Source organism: Carettochelys insculpta, chromosome 30 (genome assembly GCF_033958435.1).
Source record: "Carettochelys insculpta isolate YL-2023 chromosome 30, ASM3395843v1, whole genome shotgun sequence".
In the NCBI taxonomy this organism is placed as follows: Eukaryota; Metazoa; Chordata; order Testudines; family Carettochelyidae; genus Carettochelys; species Carettochelys insculpta.
This window is the reverse complement of record NC_134166.1, coordinates 9,747,843-9,762,734: the sequence shown is the minus strand read 5'-3', so window position 1 is coordinate 9,762,734 and position 14,892 is coordinate 9,747,843. Positions and strand designations below refer to the sequence as shown.

General features: G+C 61.1%; 1 protein-coding gene across 1 annotated transcript in view; it reads right to left on the bottom strand.

Annotated features, from left to right (window-relative positions):
* Positions 1–14,892, bottom strand: part of LOC142003865 (sodium/potassium-transporting ATPase subunit alpha-2) — a 28,098-nt gene that overhangs the window by 1,166 nt on the left and 12,040 nt on the right. The window contains exons 6-22 of the mRNA XM_074981201.1: positions 13,421–13,555; positions 12,510–12,627; positions 11,453–11,721; positions 11,168–11,366; positions 9,571–9,680; positions 8,015–8,149; positions 7,158–7,347; positions 6,814–6,989; positions 6,120–6,256; positions 5,898–6,048; positions 4,108–4,276; positions 3,762–3,916; positions 2,216–2,339; positions 1,408–1,553; positions 1,075–1,205; positions 565–666; positions 132–223 (exon numbers count right to left, since the gene is read on the bottom strand). Coding sequence (XP_074837302.1) covers positions 132–223; positions 565–666; positions 1,075–1,205; positions 1,408–1,553; positions 2,216–2,339; positions 3,762–3,916; positions 4,108–4,276; positions 5,898–6,048; positions 6,120–6,256; positions 6,814–6,989; positions 7,158–7,347; positions 8,015–8,149; positions 9,571–9,680; positions 11,168–11,366; positions 11,453–11,721; positions 12,510–12,627; positions 13,421–13,555 — 2,539 coding nt within the window. The remainder of the gene's footprint in view (positions 1–131; positions 224–564; positions 667–1,074; positions 1,206–1,407; positions 1,554–2,215; positions 2,340–3,761; positions 3,917–4,107; positions 4,277–5,897; positions 6,049–6,119; positions 6,257–6,813; positions 6,990–7,157; positions 7,348–8,014; positions 8,150–9,570; positions 9,681–11,167; positions 11,367–11,452; positions 11,722–12,509; positions 12,628–13,420; positions 13,556–14,892) is intronic.

Here is a 14,892-nt window from a genome sequence, read left to right as displayed (position 1 = left end):
AGTGTGGACAAGAGGGGGCTGAAACTGAGTGGGAGCAACTGGCACTGCGGGGTGGTGGGCCTGAGGCACTGCATGGGTGGGATGAGTGGCACTGCGAGGGGGCCCATGGCACCGCATGGGCGGGAGCTCACCGCCAGGGTAACGCCGCAGGATCAGCTTCCGCACTTCGTCATACACGAAGATGAGCAGGCTGTAGGGGAAGGCACAGAACCACCAGGTGACCCTGCAGGGGGACAGGGAGAGAGTCAGAGGCTGTGCCACAGGACAGGGGGTGGGGGGCAGGAGCTCTAGGGAATGAGCTATCGGGGGACCCTGCTGGGGGGGGTGCTTGGGACTGTGCTCTGGGGGAGACCCTGGGGAGGAGGAGCACTAAGGACTGTGGAGCTGAGGGGATCCCTCTGGAGGGGAGCACTGGGGCCATTCCATCTGGGGAACCTGTTTGGGGGGATGTGTGTGCCACCTGGTGACAAGGTGGGGAAGGGGAGCTCGACGGAGGCCTACCACCCTGCAACGGGGGCAGCAGCTCCCTGCCCTGGGGGGGTCCCACCTCCCCCCATCACTCACTTGAGCGGGTACATCCGCAGCGCCACCCCCATGCCAGGGCAGTAGGACAGGAAGGCAGCCAGGGCCGTCTCTTCGAGGAGGCCGAAAATCAGGATTTTGTTCCTGGAGGGGAGAGGAACACGACCCAGGAATGGAGGGAGCAGAGACCTGCGTCCATCCCCTGGAGCCCCTGGCCCAGCCTGCGGCAGGAGGTGCGGGGAGTCCCAGAGACAGGCCTTTTGGGGGAGGGAGGTCAGGCAGCGCCAGTTGGGACAGGGAACCTGGCCACCTGGGGCAGGAGCAGAGCTGCTGGTTTACAGCTCATCTGAGCCAGGGACCAGCCAGCTGCACAGTGCCCCCTACGGAGTCCCCCACGTCCCTTGGGCACTGAGCAGCCCCTGCTGTGCCCCCTACGCTGTGGCACGGCCAAGCCTGCCCCGCCGGCCCCTGGGGACGGACGTCCTGTGGATCCTGCGTGAGCAGTGGGTGCGGGGCCAGGCGGGGGATGGAGGGGAGCGAGCTGGGCCTCACTTCATGCCCTGCTGGAAGACAGAGTTCCTCCGGGTCTTGCAGATGATGAGGTCGGCCCACTGCACCACCACGATGCTGGCGAAGAAGGCCGTGTGGCAGGTGAACTCCACCACCTTGCGCTGCTCGTAGGTCTGTGGGGACAGGGACAGGCGCTGGGCGCTGGGCGTGAGGGAGGGCAGCTGGCTCCCGGCTGCTCCCTCAGGCGGGAAGAGCCCCACGCCACAGGGGCAGCCTGCCCGTCTCAAGGGGCTCAGCGCCCCTCCCAGCTGCGAGGGGTGCCATCGGGAGCACCGGGAAGGCCGTGCGCCCCCACCCCCTGGGGGCTGCACTCACCCACTCCTGCCCGTAGCTGTCCTCCAGGTCGTTTTTGGAGCGGTCGTCCCAGTCCAGGCGGATGCCCAGCAGGGTGGACGGCAGGAAGCCGTTCTCCGCCAGGATCACAAAGTAGGTGAAAAACCCGCCCAGGGCCTGGATCATACCTGGGGGTTGTGGGGGTAGGCAGCAGAGAGAGAGGGGCAGAGACCCGTGAATGCTCCTTCCAGCACCAACCAGGGTGAGGCTCAGCTGATGGGCCAGAGCCCTGCACAGCACAGGTCAGCTGCAGCATGGGAACCCCCCCCCCCCCGCGAGCTTCAGACCCCAGTACCAATGAGTGGGGCCTCCCCACGGATTGCTGCACCAGAGTGGAGTATTTCACCTGGACTCTACCACCTCCAGCAGCACAGCGCCCCCTGCTGCCACACTGGGGCACAGGACAGTGCTAACCCCCCCGCACCCCCACTCCCTGCACCACAGCGCCCCCTGCTGCAACACTGGGGTGCAGGACAGTGCTAACCCCCCCACCCCCACTCCCTGCACCACAGCGCCCCCTGCTGCAACACTGGGGTGCAGGACAGCGCTAACCCCCCCCAACTCCCTGCACCACAGCGCCCCCTGCTGCTACACTGGGGCGCAGGACAGCGCTAACCCCCCCCACCCCCTGCAGCACAGCACCCCCTGCTGCCAGGCTGGTGTACAGGTACTGGGGGGGAGGGGGAGCACGACTGACCAAGTAGCACGTCTCCCTACAGCCCTCAGACTGGGGCTCTCAGCCCAGGGTGCAGCTCTAGGCTGAGCAGACGGTGACCACAGCCCAACTCACCGATCTGCCCGTAGGCCATGCTGATGAGCCGCTCATTCACCAGCTTGTCCGTCTTGGGGTTCCGCGGTTGCCTCTTCATGATGTCGCTTTCTGCGGCTTCGTAGGCCAGGGAGATTGCAGGGACCTGGTGGGGCAGGAGGGCTGGGGGTGAATGGGGCTGGTTCCAGCGATGCCGGTTCCACAGAGGTCAGAAACCCCGGGCAGGGAAGGACTCAGGGCTCAGATCCTGGCCTAAGCGCTTTGAAGGGGTCTGGGGTCCAGCTTCCCAGGAGTCCCTTGGGTCAGGATTGTCTGGCACTGTCTGTCATGGTGTGAACTGACTAATAATGATGCTCCCAGGAAGGAAATGAGAGCACGGCCCCAGAGACTGTGAGGCTTGGAACAGCCACCAGGAGTCAGCCTGAGGCTTCCTGAGTTCACTGCAACGCCCCCCCCCCCGCCGCAGTCCTCTGGTACTGCCCACCCCCTGAGCCTCTCCCTGCTTGGGGCTGCAGTCTTCAGATAGCTGCAATCTACAGAACCTGCCTCCCTCCATCCCTCCCTGCATGTCCCCCACTCCTACCACCACTGATTTGTCTGCTTTCCTCCTGCACCCGGCCACCTGCCCACCCTTCCCTCCCTCCCTCCCCCCACCCCTGGCCTGCCTGTCCATCCTCCCCTCCTCTCTCCCACTGGCTCTGTCCCACGGACACTCATCACCTCAAATAATAATGTCTTTGAGTGCCCCAGGACTGGCTTTTTGTTTACTGAGCCACTTTCTCTCTCTCTCCCTCCCTCTGTCCACTAACCTGTGTGTCCATCTGTCCATCCACTCCTCCCGCCCTTCTCCCACTGACCTCCCTTCCACCCCACCCTTCCTGTGACTTGCCCACCTCGTGTCTGTCTAGCCCAGGGTGTGCAGATTGGTTTCCTCAATGAGACACGCTGAAGCGAGAGGGAGGGGTATGATTTTGCCTAGCACGGTGCCGTTGCAAGGCCCTGCATGGCCCCAGCCTGCTACAGCTGGGAGGGTCTTCCAAGCCATGACACTGATCACAAAGCCTAGCACAGCCAGCCTGGGACTGGGGCTACTGGCTCAAACCTCCCGCTTCCCGGCACGGTGGCCCTGGGATGCAGGGAGCAAGGCAGAGCCAGCCAGGTCCCTGCCAGAGCCCAGGGAGGGCCGAGCCCGGCACACTGTGCGTCTGGTCCTTGCTGCTTCCATCCCCATGCCGGGAGAAGGAGCAAAGGAGCCGATGTTCTTACTGCCTGCAGGGCCCAATCCCCAGACTGGCCTGGGACCCCCACAGAGCTGGCCACCCCCCCACTTTGCCTTGGGGCCCCATGAGCAACTCAGGACCCCCAACCCGTGGGCAGGCAGAGGGGCACCCTCCAGGCTCAGCTGCAGCTCTGTGTGCTGCCCCACGGGCAATACTAAGGGAACTGGCACGGCAGCTTCTCCTAGAGTCACCCTCTGCCCTGGGGCACTGTTTCTACCCTCCCCTCCTCATCCCCTCCCTTCCCCTCACCCCCTGCTCCCTGCCCCCGCCAGGCAGCACTCCCTTACCATGTCAGTGCCCAGGTCGATGCAGAGGATAGTGACAGTGCCCAGGGGGAGCGGGATGTTGATGATGATGAAGAGCAGGAAGGGGGTGATCTCGGGGATGTTGCTGGTCAGCGTGTAGGCGATGGATTTCTTGAGGTTGTCGAAGATCAGGCGGCCTGGCAGGTGTGAGCACAGCAGGGAGCTGACCCAGGGTGGGTGCTAGGCTGGGTCACCCTGTCACAGGCCCAGGTCTTGGGCGCCCTGGATGCTGGGGCCTGCCTGGGGCTTGGCTGGAGGAAGCAGGGGAGGGATGCAGGTGGGAGGGCACCGCCCACCTCCCTCCCTCCACACCCAGCCGGGCACTCACCTTCTTCCACCCCCGTCACAATGGAGGCGAAGTTATCGTCCAGCAGGATCATGTCAGCCGCCTGCTTGGAGACGTCGGAGCCGGCGATGCCCATGGCAATGCCAATGTCGGCCTTCTTCAGGGCAGGCGAGTCATTCACGCCATCCCCGGTCACCGCCACAATGGCCCCCTACAGTGAGAGAGGTGGGATCATGCCAGGAGGGCCCGTGACAGCCACTAGGCAGGGTAGGAGACCCCTAAGGGGGAGGCACTGGGGTGACAGCTCCATAGCACAGCCATGGCGTAGGGGTACTGTGGATCCTGGGGTGAGATGGGTCAAACCCAGCCCAGGTCACTGTGCTTGCTGTCAGGCTCAGCAGGAGGGGCTCTGGCTTCCCCCCCAGAGACAGGGCTAGTGGGTGGGTCCTTGAGCTCCAGGCACTGCAGGGGCTAAGGGAGCCGGACTCCTGGGTTCTGCTCCTAGCTCCAGGAGGGGACTGGCAGGGGCTGGTCCCAGCAGAGAGGCAGGACTCCTGGGCTCTTTTCCTTACCCCAGAGGGGAGGTGGGGTCTGGAGCAGGGTCCCTGGAAGCTGAGCACTTGGGCAGTTGCTCAGAAGAGATTCAAGTGCTGCCCAGCTGGTCACCAGAGCACCCACAGCCAGAAGCCTGGGTTTCTATGGCAGTGCACGGCTCCCCACACACAGTGGTGCACATAACAAAACTGATGTGCCCGTGGATTGAACAAAATAGAGGAAACAGCGATCTTGAGGTTCCCTGTGCAGCAAAGTCAGTCTTATTCCTGGGCCTCTGTTCAGTCCACTGGTCCCACTGACCCTCGCTGTGGTGAGGGGTGGTCTGGGGGGACCCAGCCCCCACCCACTTGTGCCAGGCTTCAGCCCAGGGACCCTATACGGCTGCTAGCGGGAATAGCTGACTCCCCAAGCCCTCCACACAGCAGCTCTTCTCCCTGGGCCACTTCCCCCCCCAGCGATTCCCCTGGTAGCTTCTCCAGGCTACGGCTGTAACAAGACCCACTCTCCTGCTGTGGCTCCTAGTGAGCCCAAGCTCCCACTGCTCTGGTCTTCTCCCCCCTCCCCCTGTGAAGGGCTTTTAAAGGCCTCTTATTAGCCCAGTCATGCAGCCAGCTGGCCTCAATTACCCTGAGCCATCTCCCGCCCAGCTGCCTGTGATTGCCCTGCCGGTGCTTCACAGGCCCTTCTGCTAGTTTGGGCTCCCTCTCAGGGGTCCCACCATCCTGGCCCTGCCACATCTGGGTGGGGCTGAGCAGTAGGCAGACAGGCTTGGCTGAAGATTGGTGTTTGGTGTTTTGCACAGGGCAATGGGGTGTCAGGACTCCTGGGTTCTATTCCCAGCTCAGGATGGGGGAGATGGTTCAAGCGATTATTCCCCTTTTATATCCTCAGGGTTCTGCGCCAGGGTGGAGGTGGCCCCCATGGGCCTGACATGAAGTTCGCAGGCCAGAGGCTGCAGGGCAGGGCAGACATGTGGAGGAGAACGGAGCTGCTGGCCACAGAGACTTCCTGCCAGCTGGAAACACGAGTGCTCTTGTACCCATTGCAGTTCCCCTCCGCGTACCTGTCCCCTGCGCTGGGCTCCCCTTGGAGCAGGCGTGGTGGCTGATTTCAAAAGGGCAGGGAACTGTCCCCCCACCTGCCAGCTGCTCTGAGCAAGCCAGGAGGAGAACCAGCCTTGGGGGTATGCAGCCCCCCTTGGGCCATTGCGGACAAGTGTGTGGGTCAGGCTGGTCAGAAGGGTTCTCATGGAGCCCCCACTGGGGGCAGGCTCCCACCTGCCTCTGGCAGCCCTCCACGATGATGAGCTTCTGCTGCGGGGAGGTGCGGGCGAAGACAATCTCCGTGTGGTTCTTGAGGATCTCGTCCAGCTGCTCCGGGGTCATGTCCTTGAGATCAGAACCATGCACCACGCAGGCCTTGGCTTCCCTGCAGGACGAGAGCAGTGCCAGGGTTGGCCAGCTCCCCACAGGGGGCCCTAGCAGCTGGGGTCAGCCTACCTGGGGTTGACCTGGCTAACGGGGATGTTGAGTCGGGCTGCAATGTCCTCCACCGTCTCGTTGCCCTCGGAGATGATGCCCACGCCCTTGGCGATGGCCTTGGCAGTGATGGGGTGGTCACCGGTCACCATGATCACCTGGGGGTGGAGCCATGCAGTGAGGGTGAGGCCCAGTGCCTTGGGGATGGAGCTGGGAGCAGGACCCCTGGGGTCTGTTCCCAGCTGTGGGAGGCTCAGGGGCCAGTGGTTAGAACAGCAAAGCTGGGACTCCTGGCTCTGATCCCAGCTGTGGGAGGGGAGCAAGCTCCTATTTTTGGGCTGGGGATGGTGGTTGAAAGTCAGGACTCACAGATACAGCACAGCGTACGGTCTAGTTATCTGGGAGCCAGCTCTGGGGGAATAAGGGCTAGTGGTTAGAGCAGGGTGGCTGGGAGTCAGGACTTCTAGAGGTAGTGGAGATTACAGTCTGGTGCTCGAAGTAGGAGCCAGGACTCCCAGGTGGTGCTCCTGACAACGCATCCGCCAGCCAATGCGTCGTGCCTGCTGTGTCGATAGAGCACCTGGTCAGTGGCTTTGAGGCCAGCACAGGCGCAGGCATGGCTGGCTGTCTGCATGGCTCCATCTATGCAGACTGCTCTGCCCCCGGCCCAGAGCACTGGGTGACCTGTGGTGAGATCCCCGCCTCGGGGCTTTACCTTAATCCCTGCGCTCCGGCACTTGCCCACCGCGTCTGGCACGGCTGCCCGGGGCGGGTCGATCATGGACATGAGCCCCACGAAGCACAGGTTGGTGGTGGGGAAGTTGATCTCATCCACGTCAAACTTAAACCCCCGGGGGAATTTGTCCTGGGGCAGGTAGAGGTGGCAAAAGCCTGCGAGAGCCAAGAGCGCCAGCATGAGCTGCGGCCAGACGCATGCCCCTGCGCACCATCAAACCTTGGCGCATGTGCACACACACGGTGTTCACTCGCTCACAATCGCTCCCCCCACCCCCCGTATCCCTGACACGTCCCCCCAGTGCCTGGGCCGGCACGTCTCACCCAGCACTCGCTCCCCCAGGCCGCCCAGCTCCAGGTAGGCGTTCTGGAAGGCGTCTCTCATCTCCTCGTCCAGGGGCACCTCCTGGCCCTGCGCCAGGATGGTGGAGCAGCGATCGAGGATGCGCTCCGGAGCGCCCTTCATCACCAGCACGTAGCCCTCAGGGTTGTCCTCGCGCTCGTGGATGGAGAGCTGGAAGAGTGGGGGCGTCAGCTGGGGGAGCCACTCCACTCTGGGAGCATGATCTAGCGCTGCGGCCTGCCAGCGGGCCGAGGTGGCCGAGTGTAGACCAGGAGGGCTGGGAGTTGAGTCCTGCTGGCAGTGACTGGCCCAAGGGAGGAGAGGAGGCTGCCACGGCCACCCCAGGACCCCACAGCCACCCCAGGGACTCTCCCTCCATCCCACCAGCCCCTCCCCATCCTTTCACCCCAGCTCACCGGCTCTCCTCCTGCTCCTATCCCAGTGTCTCTCCTAATCCCTCCTTCCACCCCCTGCCCCAGCTGCTCACAGGCCTGGGGCTCCCTGGCTCCCTTCAGCCCCTCCTGGCCCTGGAGCTGGGGGCTCGCAGGCTGCAGTCTCTGGCTGGAGCATTACCTCCCATCTATGCCCCATTATCACCCATGGGGACTGAAGCTGCTCAGTGCCTGGGCTGCTGGGGATGCTGTGGGGCCAAGAGCGAGTGGGCAGTGCCCCCGGTGCAGCTTCTCCCAAGGGGCCTGACTTTCCCTTAGGCCCATTGGATCCCCCTACCCTTATCCCCAATGCCACCCCGCAGCCACAGCCAGGTTCCCGCCCCACGTCTGTGCTCACATCAAACCAGCTGGTGCCCAGTCTGAGCCCTGCCCCAGCCCCAGCCCACCTGGTACTTGTTGGTGGAGTTGAAGGGAATCTCTGTCACTTTGGGGTTCTTGTCCCGCATCCTCTTGACGGAGCCGCAGGAGAGCTGGATGCACTTGAGCAGGGCCGACTCGGAGGCGTCACCTGCCGTGTCCCGCTGGCGTGGGGAGAGGGGCTGTCAGTGGGGCGAGGGCAGCTCGGGGGGCTTTACTGGGCACGCTGGTGGGGGGAAGGAGGGGAGGTGTGGCAGGGACCCTGGCCAAGGAGGGATGGCTAGTTATGACCATGGCCAGTGGGTAGGGCTGGGTGCTGGGGCCCTGGCTAATAGGAAGGAAGCATTGTTCTCTGTAAGCTGAGTGCTTGGGTGGCTGCCCAGCAGAGTCAGATGCCACCCAGCTGATTATTAGAGCTCCCACAGCCAGCGGCCTGTGTTTCTATTGGTGGTGCACATCCACACATGCCTTGGTGCACAGAACAAAATTTATTCCCCCCTGATGGAAAAAAGAGAGGGAACCCTGGAGGGAAGGTGTGGCTGGGGCTATGGCCAATGGGTGGGCTTGCGTAATATGGCCCTGAGCAATGGTGGGGGGGGCATGGCCAGGATAGTGGGTCCCTGGCCAATGGGAGGGGAGTTGTGGCTAGGTGATGGCCAATAAGGAGAGGAAATGCAACTGGGGTCCTGTGGCTAGTGGGAGGGGAGGTGTAGCGGGTACCACACTATGAGAGTTTTGGGAACCTCAGAGCTAACATATGGGGCCCTGGAGACTGCAGGAGACCTAAACCCGTGGGCCCAGTGCTCCAGGTGCCAGGGACACTGGTCTGCATGGGCCGTTGGGCTGAACCAACACAGCAAGGGGACGAGGGACTAGCTGGGTACACAGCTGTGATTCAGGGTGTCAGAGTGGGGGACATGGGGGGATGTGGGCCACAGCTCCGCCCTGCTGAAGCAGAGATGGGACTGTCAGGCTGACTGGGCACTGCTCCCATCTGGCATGGCTGGCAGATGGGATATGGGGCTCACTGGACATTGCCCTGATCTGGCATGGTTGGCAGCTGGGACCTGGAGGTTGCTGGACACTGCTCTGGCCTGGCATGACTGGGGAAGGGATGTGGGGCTTGGGGAGCATTGCTGTGCCCTGGCACAGCTGGCAGACAGGACATGGGGCTTGCAGGGCATTGCTGTGAATCTGACCATCCTGCTGAGACAGCAACAAGCCCAGCCACCTGCTGTGGGTCGAACTGAACAGCTGCTGGCTCCGGGACCCAGCTGTCCCCTGGAGAGCACACGCCTGTGGGTGGCTTAGTCCCCTGGCTGGCCCTGGGATGGATGGGGGGCTGCACAGGGCTGTGTGATCAGGTGATCTGGGCAGGGCACAGCCCTGGAAGCATTGCAGAGGCTGTGGTCACCCAGGCACCACGGGCAGCCTGAGCCCCTCCGGCTGCAGTTGTCAGTGATGCCAAGATCAGCTCACAACAGCCCCCACAGACAACCTATTCCCCGGCGAGTCTGGCGCACAGAGCTGGGGGGGCAGGCAGGGAGCCGGGGAGAACGAGGGGTAGGGCGGGAACCCAGCCTGCCTTGGAGATGGAGACGTTCTCTTGGCCTGGCTTGAACACAGCTCGATTGCACAGGCCGGCGATGCGGGCCAGGGCCGCCCAGGTGGGCGAGCGCTTATCGAAGGTCGCCCCTGGAAGGAGACACACTCGTCAGCCACGTGACCTCCTCCCAATGCTCGCCCATGGGGCTGGAGCAGGGAGCCGAGCCCACGGCCTGGCTGCAGCATTGTGGTCAACAGCTGGGACATGGTTCAAATGCCACATCCCAGCTCCAACGGGCTGGCGGGAAGAGGAGCTGCTTCCCCGGCCCCTGCCCTGCAAGTAATCGAGTAACCAGAGAAATTTTCAGCAATTACTGCATTACTCAACATCCTGTTTGCTCTGTTCAGTGTGTTGTGTGAACTGCTCTGTTACAAACCTCTCTAGTAAGACCATAACCATAGTCAATGTGAGCAAATATGACGTTTATGAGCAGTCGATTCAGCTAAAGAAAGGGGGTGTGTCGTGGAATAGTTTGTCTCAGTGAAGTGCGCCGTGGTACTGAAATGGTTGGGAGCCATGGATGCAGGAGGGTGTGAGTTGGTCCATAGTTACAAGTTGTGCATGACTGTCTGTCAGAGCTGGGTTTGCTGGGACATTCATAACCGTGCTGGGAACTTGGGTATTTGCTCTTGTGTTTAAAATGAAAAAAGCAGTCAAGTAGCACTTTAAAGACTAACAAAATAATTTATTAGGTGGTGAGCTTTTGTGGGACAGACCCACTTTTTCAGACCATAGCCAGACCAGAACAGACTCAATATTTAAGGCTCAGAGAACCAAAAAAGTAATCAAGGTTGACAAATCAGATAAATATTATCAAGGTGAACAAATCAGAGAGTTGAGGGGCTGAAGGTGGGGGGGAGTTAAGAATTAGATTAAGCCAAGTGTGCAAACGAGCCCCTATAATGACCCAGAAAATTCACATCTCGGTTCAAACCGTGCGATAATGTGTTGAATTTGAATATAAAAGAGAGTTCAGCAGCCTCTCTTTCCAGACTGTTGTGAAAATTTCTCTTCATTAAAACACAGACTTTTAACACGTGGTTTGTTATCCACATTAACACGTGGTTTGAACCGAGATGTGAATTTTCTGAGTCATTATAGGGGCTCTTTTGCATTCTTGGCTCAACCTTATTCTTGACACACACACCCATTCTGCCCCTCTACTCTGATTTGCTCACCTTGATAATTTTTTTCTGATTTGTCAACCTTGATTGCTTTTTTGGTTCTCTGTGCCTTAAATATTGCGTCTGTTCTGGTCTGGCTATGGGCTGAAGAAGTGGGTCTGTCCCACGAAAGCTCACCTAATAAATTATTTTGTTAGTCTTTAAAGTGCTACTGGACTGCATTTTTGTTTGGACAGTATACAGACTAGCCCGGCTTCCTCTCTGTTACTGCTCTTGTGTTTGTCTGCATTACTTGCCTCTGGTGGCCTGTGTCCTTATGAGCTCTAGAGCTAAACCAAGCAGAGATAACTCTGTTGGACTTGAGAGTAGCTGCCCGAGCTGAGCCCTCAATGGGGTGACGTAACCAGCACTAAACCCAACTTTACATAGTTAGAACAGGCCGCAGCCCTCACCGGACTGGTCCTCGGTGGTGTCGGCCTCGTGGATCTGGTTGTCGAACCACATGTGGGCGACCGTCATGCGGTTCTGGGTCAGGGTGCCCGTCTTGTCGGAGCAGATGGTGGAGGTGGAGCCCAGCGTCTCCACCGCCTCCAGGTTCTTCACCAGGCAGTTCTTGCGGGCCATACGCTTGGCTGTGAGGGTCAGACACACCTGCGGGAAAGAGAGGAAGGGGGTGGGATCACCCTGGCTTTACACCCAGCCCTGCCCTTAGAGCCTTGCTGGAGAGGAGCTGTTACCGTGACGGTGGCCAGGAGCCCCTCCGGGACGTTGGCCACAATGATGCCGATGAGGAAGATGACGGCCTCCAGCCAGGTGTAGCCAAGGATGAGGGAGAGGATGAAGAAGGAGAGGCCCAGGAAGACGGCCACGCCAGTGATGAGCTGGATGAAGTGCTCTATCTCCATGGCAATGGGGGTGCGGCCCACCTCCAGGCCAGAAGCCAGGGAGGCAATGCGGCCCATCACGGTGCGGTCCCCCGTTGAGATGACGATGCCACGGGCCGTGCCTGGTGCAGCAGTAGGAGAGGAGAGATGAATATGTGTGGAGGAGACTGGAACCGGGTGTTGGGGGGGGTGTCTGGGGCTGGGAGGGGGCTCAGGAGCAGCTCTGGTAAGGGATGGATTGAGGCACCTCAACAACGCAGCAGCTCCCCCTTGCATGGCTTGTGTGAGGCCTGGGCATCCCCTCAGCCCCCCGGCCAGGAGCATTAGTCCATGGCTCAGGAGCCTTGTGCCCCTACTTGAACCCTAAGTGGTGCCTGTTGTGTGCAGTGAGCTTGCGGGGTCGGGGGGTGTGTCTCAGCCCATCCCACCTGGCTGGCCCCTAGTTGGCAGTGCCAGGCCCGGACCGGGCCCCTTGAGTTCATGCCACCCATTGGGGGGGTGATGGGCCTGGCTGGGGAAGTGAAGCCGGTCTCCTCACTGGGGTTGGGCCCATCTCTGAGCAACGGGGACCGCCACCCTCCAGGGCTCCCTGTCCAGCATGGCATCCCCTAGGGCCTATCTCAGCACAGCCACTGTGCGCCATGGCCAGACCTTCCTAGCATCATGGCCTGGTCACCTGCCCAGGCACCCCGTGACTGTCCCTTCAACGCTGGGGCTGGGCTGCCGGATTTCAGCGGTTCCTCATTTCCCTGGGGCAACTGTGCATTTCAGATCCTGTGCTCACTCCCCACTCCCCCATTCACTGCAATGCTCTATACCTGCCCTCAGCTCAGCGCCAGGGTGGCGTGGAGCGTGTGGGACAGCCCTGAAGATCTAAGGCCAGCGGACGGGGCAGCTTCCTCCCCCTCACCTTCCACGCAGTTGGTGGAGAAGAAGCAGATGTTGCGGGTCTCCAGGGGGTTCTCGTGGGTGAACTCGGGGGAGCGGGTCTGCGGCTCCGACTCGCCCGTCAGCGAGGAGTTATCCACCTGCCGGGGCAAGGGGAGGCAGGTGAGGGGCCCTGGGAGACAGTGAGGGGCGGAGCACCCAGCCAGCGCGGGGACAGTTTGCTTCCATCATGGGCAGTCCCCCGCCCCCATCACTGACATCCCACGCGGCTCCCTGCAGGCACCTGGCAGCTGCACGGCTGGCCGGAGGGTGCATGGACGGAACAAGGACGCAGCAGCTGGTTGTGGGGAGGGCCGCTGGCAGGGAGGGCTGGGGGGTTCCGACAGTAACCAGGGTTTGGGCTGGCAGTGGCCCCTCCCCTCGCAGGTGGCTGGCCGTGCTGCCGGCGGGCACACAGGGGCAGCCCAGTCTCCACTCTGAGCTCAGCAGGGAGCCCTCGGTTCACACGCGGTGCAGAGATTCGGCCAGGCTGACGCCCTGCAACCTCCCCCCAGCTGTGCTGATACAGCCCATTGCCCAGGGGAATTGGACAGGAGCCACGACCTGCCCACATGCCCCCTGCAACTGTGGGTTCCTATGGAGCCCCAGGGTGTGCTGCAGCTCCACCCCTGGAAAGCAGGCACCAACTTTACCTAACGTGGCCCTGGGGTAGAGCTCCTAGAGGCACAAGACCAACAAGGCCTCACGAGCCCTTCTGTGTATGATCGACAAAGCAGTTGTCCCAGCGCCCTGGGATCCATCCGTCCAGCGGGCCTGTCTGGTTATTCTGCATCCCCAAACAGAGCAGCACTGGCTGTCCAAAAGCCAGCTGTGCCCCCCACCTAGCCCGCAGACCCCCCTTGCCAGCCTGTGGCACAGCCCCACCATCCGCACCTTGCAGCCGTGGGAGGAGATGATGCGCAGATCAGCTGGGACCCGGTCTCCGCCCTTCACCTCCACCAGGTCTCCCACCACCACGTTCTCCGCATTGATCTGGATCTTCTCACCCTCCCGGATCACCAGGGCTTGCTGCCCAAAGCAACCAGAAGGAGCATTAAAGGCAAGAGCACCACACCCAGCTCCCCACCCCCGGAGCTCCCACGGCCGGCTGTGCTCTACCACCTCCCTCTGCCCTGACGGGTCCTTCACCCCAGCCCCTCAGAACCCTGCAGATCAGCCCTGCCAGTGGAAGCTGTGAGCTTGCACCAGCGTGTCCTGAGTCCATCCCCAGCTTTCACCCTGCTGCTGGGCTTGGCTGAAACGCCCACTGGAGTTCTGCCGGAGCACGTGTAACCCACCCACCTAGGTGGGCTCACTGTTCCATGTCATGGCACCTCGACCACTTACACAGACAGAGAGTGAGGCTCCTTCACAGCCAGCTGGCTTTTAGTGCAAACTGCAGAGGCTCCTTTACTAAGCTCAGGAGATCCCAGGTTCAAGTCCCTCTGTGGTGGTTACACAGTGACTCCCAGTGGGGTCTCCCAGTCACCACTGCAGCTGCCCCTCTGTCCCCTCCTCTAATGCTTGGCAACCAGCTCAGTTTGGATGTTGCATTGCTTCTCTCAGAGCCAGGGGTGGCTGCCTGGCATGAGTCTGGTGTCACTTATCTCCCAGGCTTTTTGACCCCAGCAGGGTGACTCCCAATTTCTACCAGCTGGAGGGGGGATCCCAGCCCATCAAGGCTGTGGGCCAGGGACTGACTGGCAGGAGGCAGAAGAAAAGTCACAGGATTTGGGACAAAATCATGAGCTACGCAGAGCTGTGTCCAAACTCAGAAATGGCCCCGTCTCGGCTGCCAGCTCAGAGAGGAGATGGACCCCCCCCAGCTGGGCTCAAGGACACCCAGGGAGCCTCCAGCTCTGAATTCTCTTCTCCGATCGCTAGCCATGGCCTGGGATATAGCTGCAACTGCTCTTGCCGTCCCATGCCCTGGGCTGGTTGTTAGCAGCAGGGACTGAATCCAGGAGCTCTGGGTCAAAAGACACCAGCTGCTACTGAGCTAAAAGGCCATTTCCCCACCTGTCCCACACTCATGAATGCTTATTTGTGGCCCTAACCACCACTAGAGGGAGCCAGAGAGCCACATGGGCCGGGTTAACCCCTGCAAGGGACTGGCTCCCATCTGAACGCCCTAAAACATTTCCCAATGGGACCAAAACCCCGGAGCAGACCCTGCCCTGACTCCCATCCAGATCCCACGGGAGCTGCTTTGGTCTGTCTCTTCTGACAAGAAGGTTTGGGATTCTAAGGGAGGTAAATTCTGCCCTCTAGTGGATGGAATCAGAACAGCTTGTCTGTGTGTCATAGGCCATATAGTGCCTAGTCAATGAGGATTAAAGGTCTAGAAAACATGACCTATGAGGGAA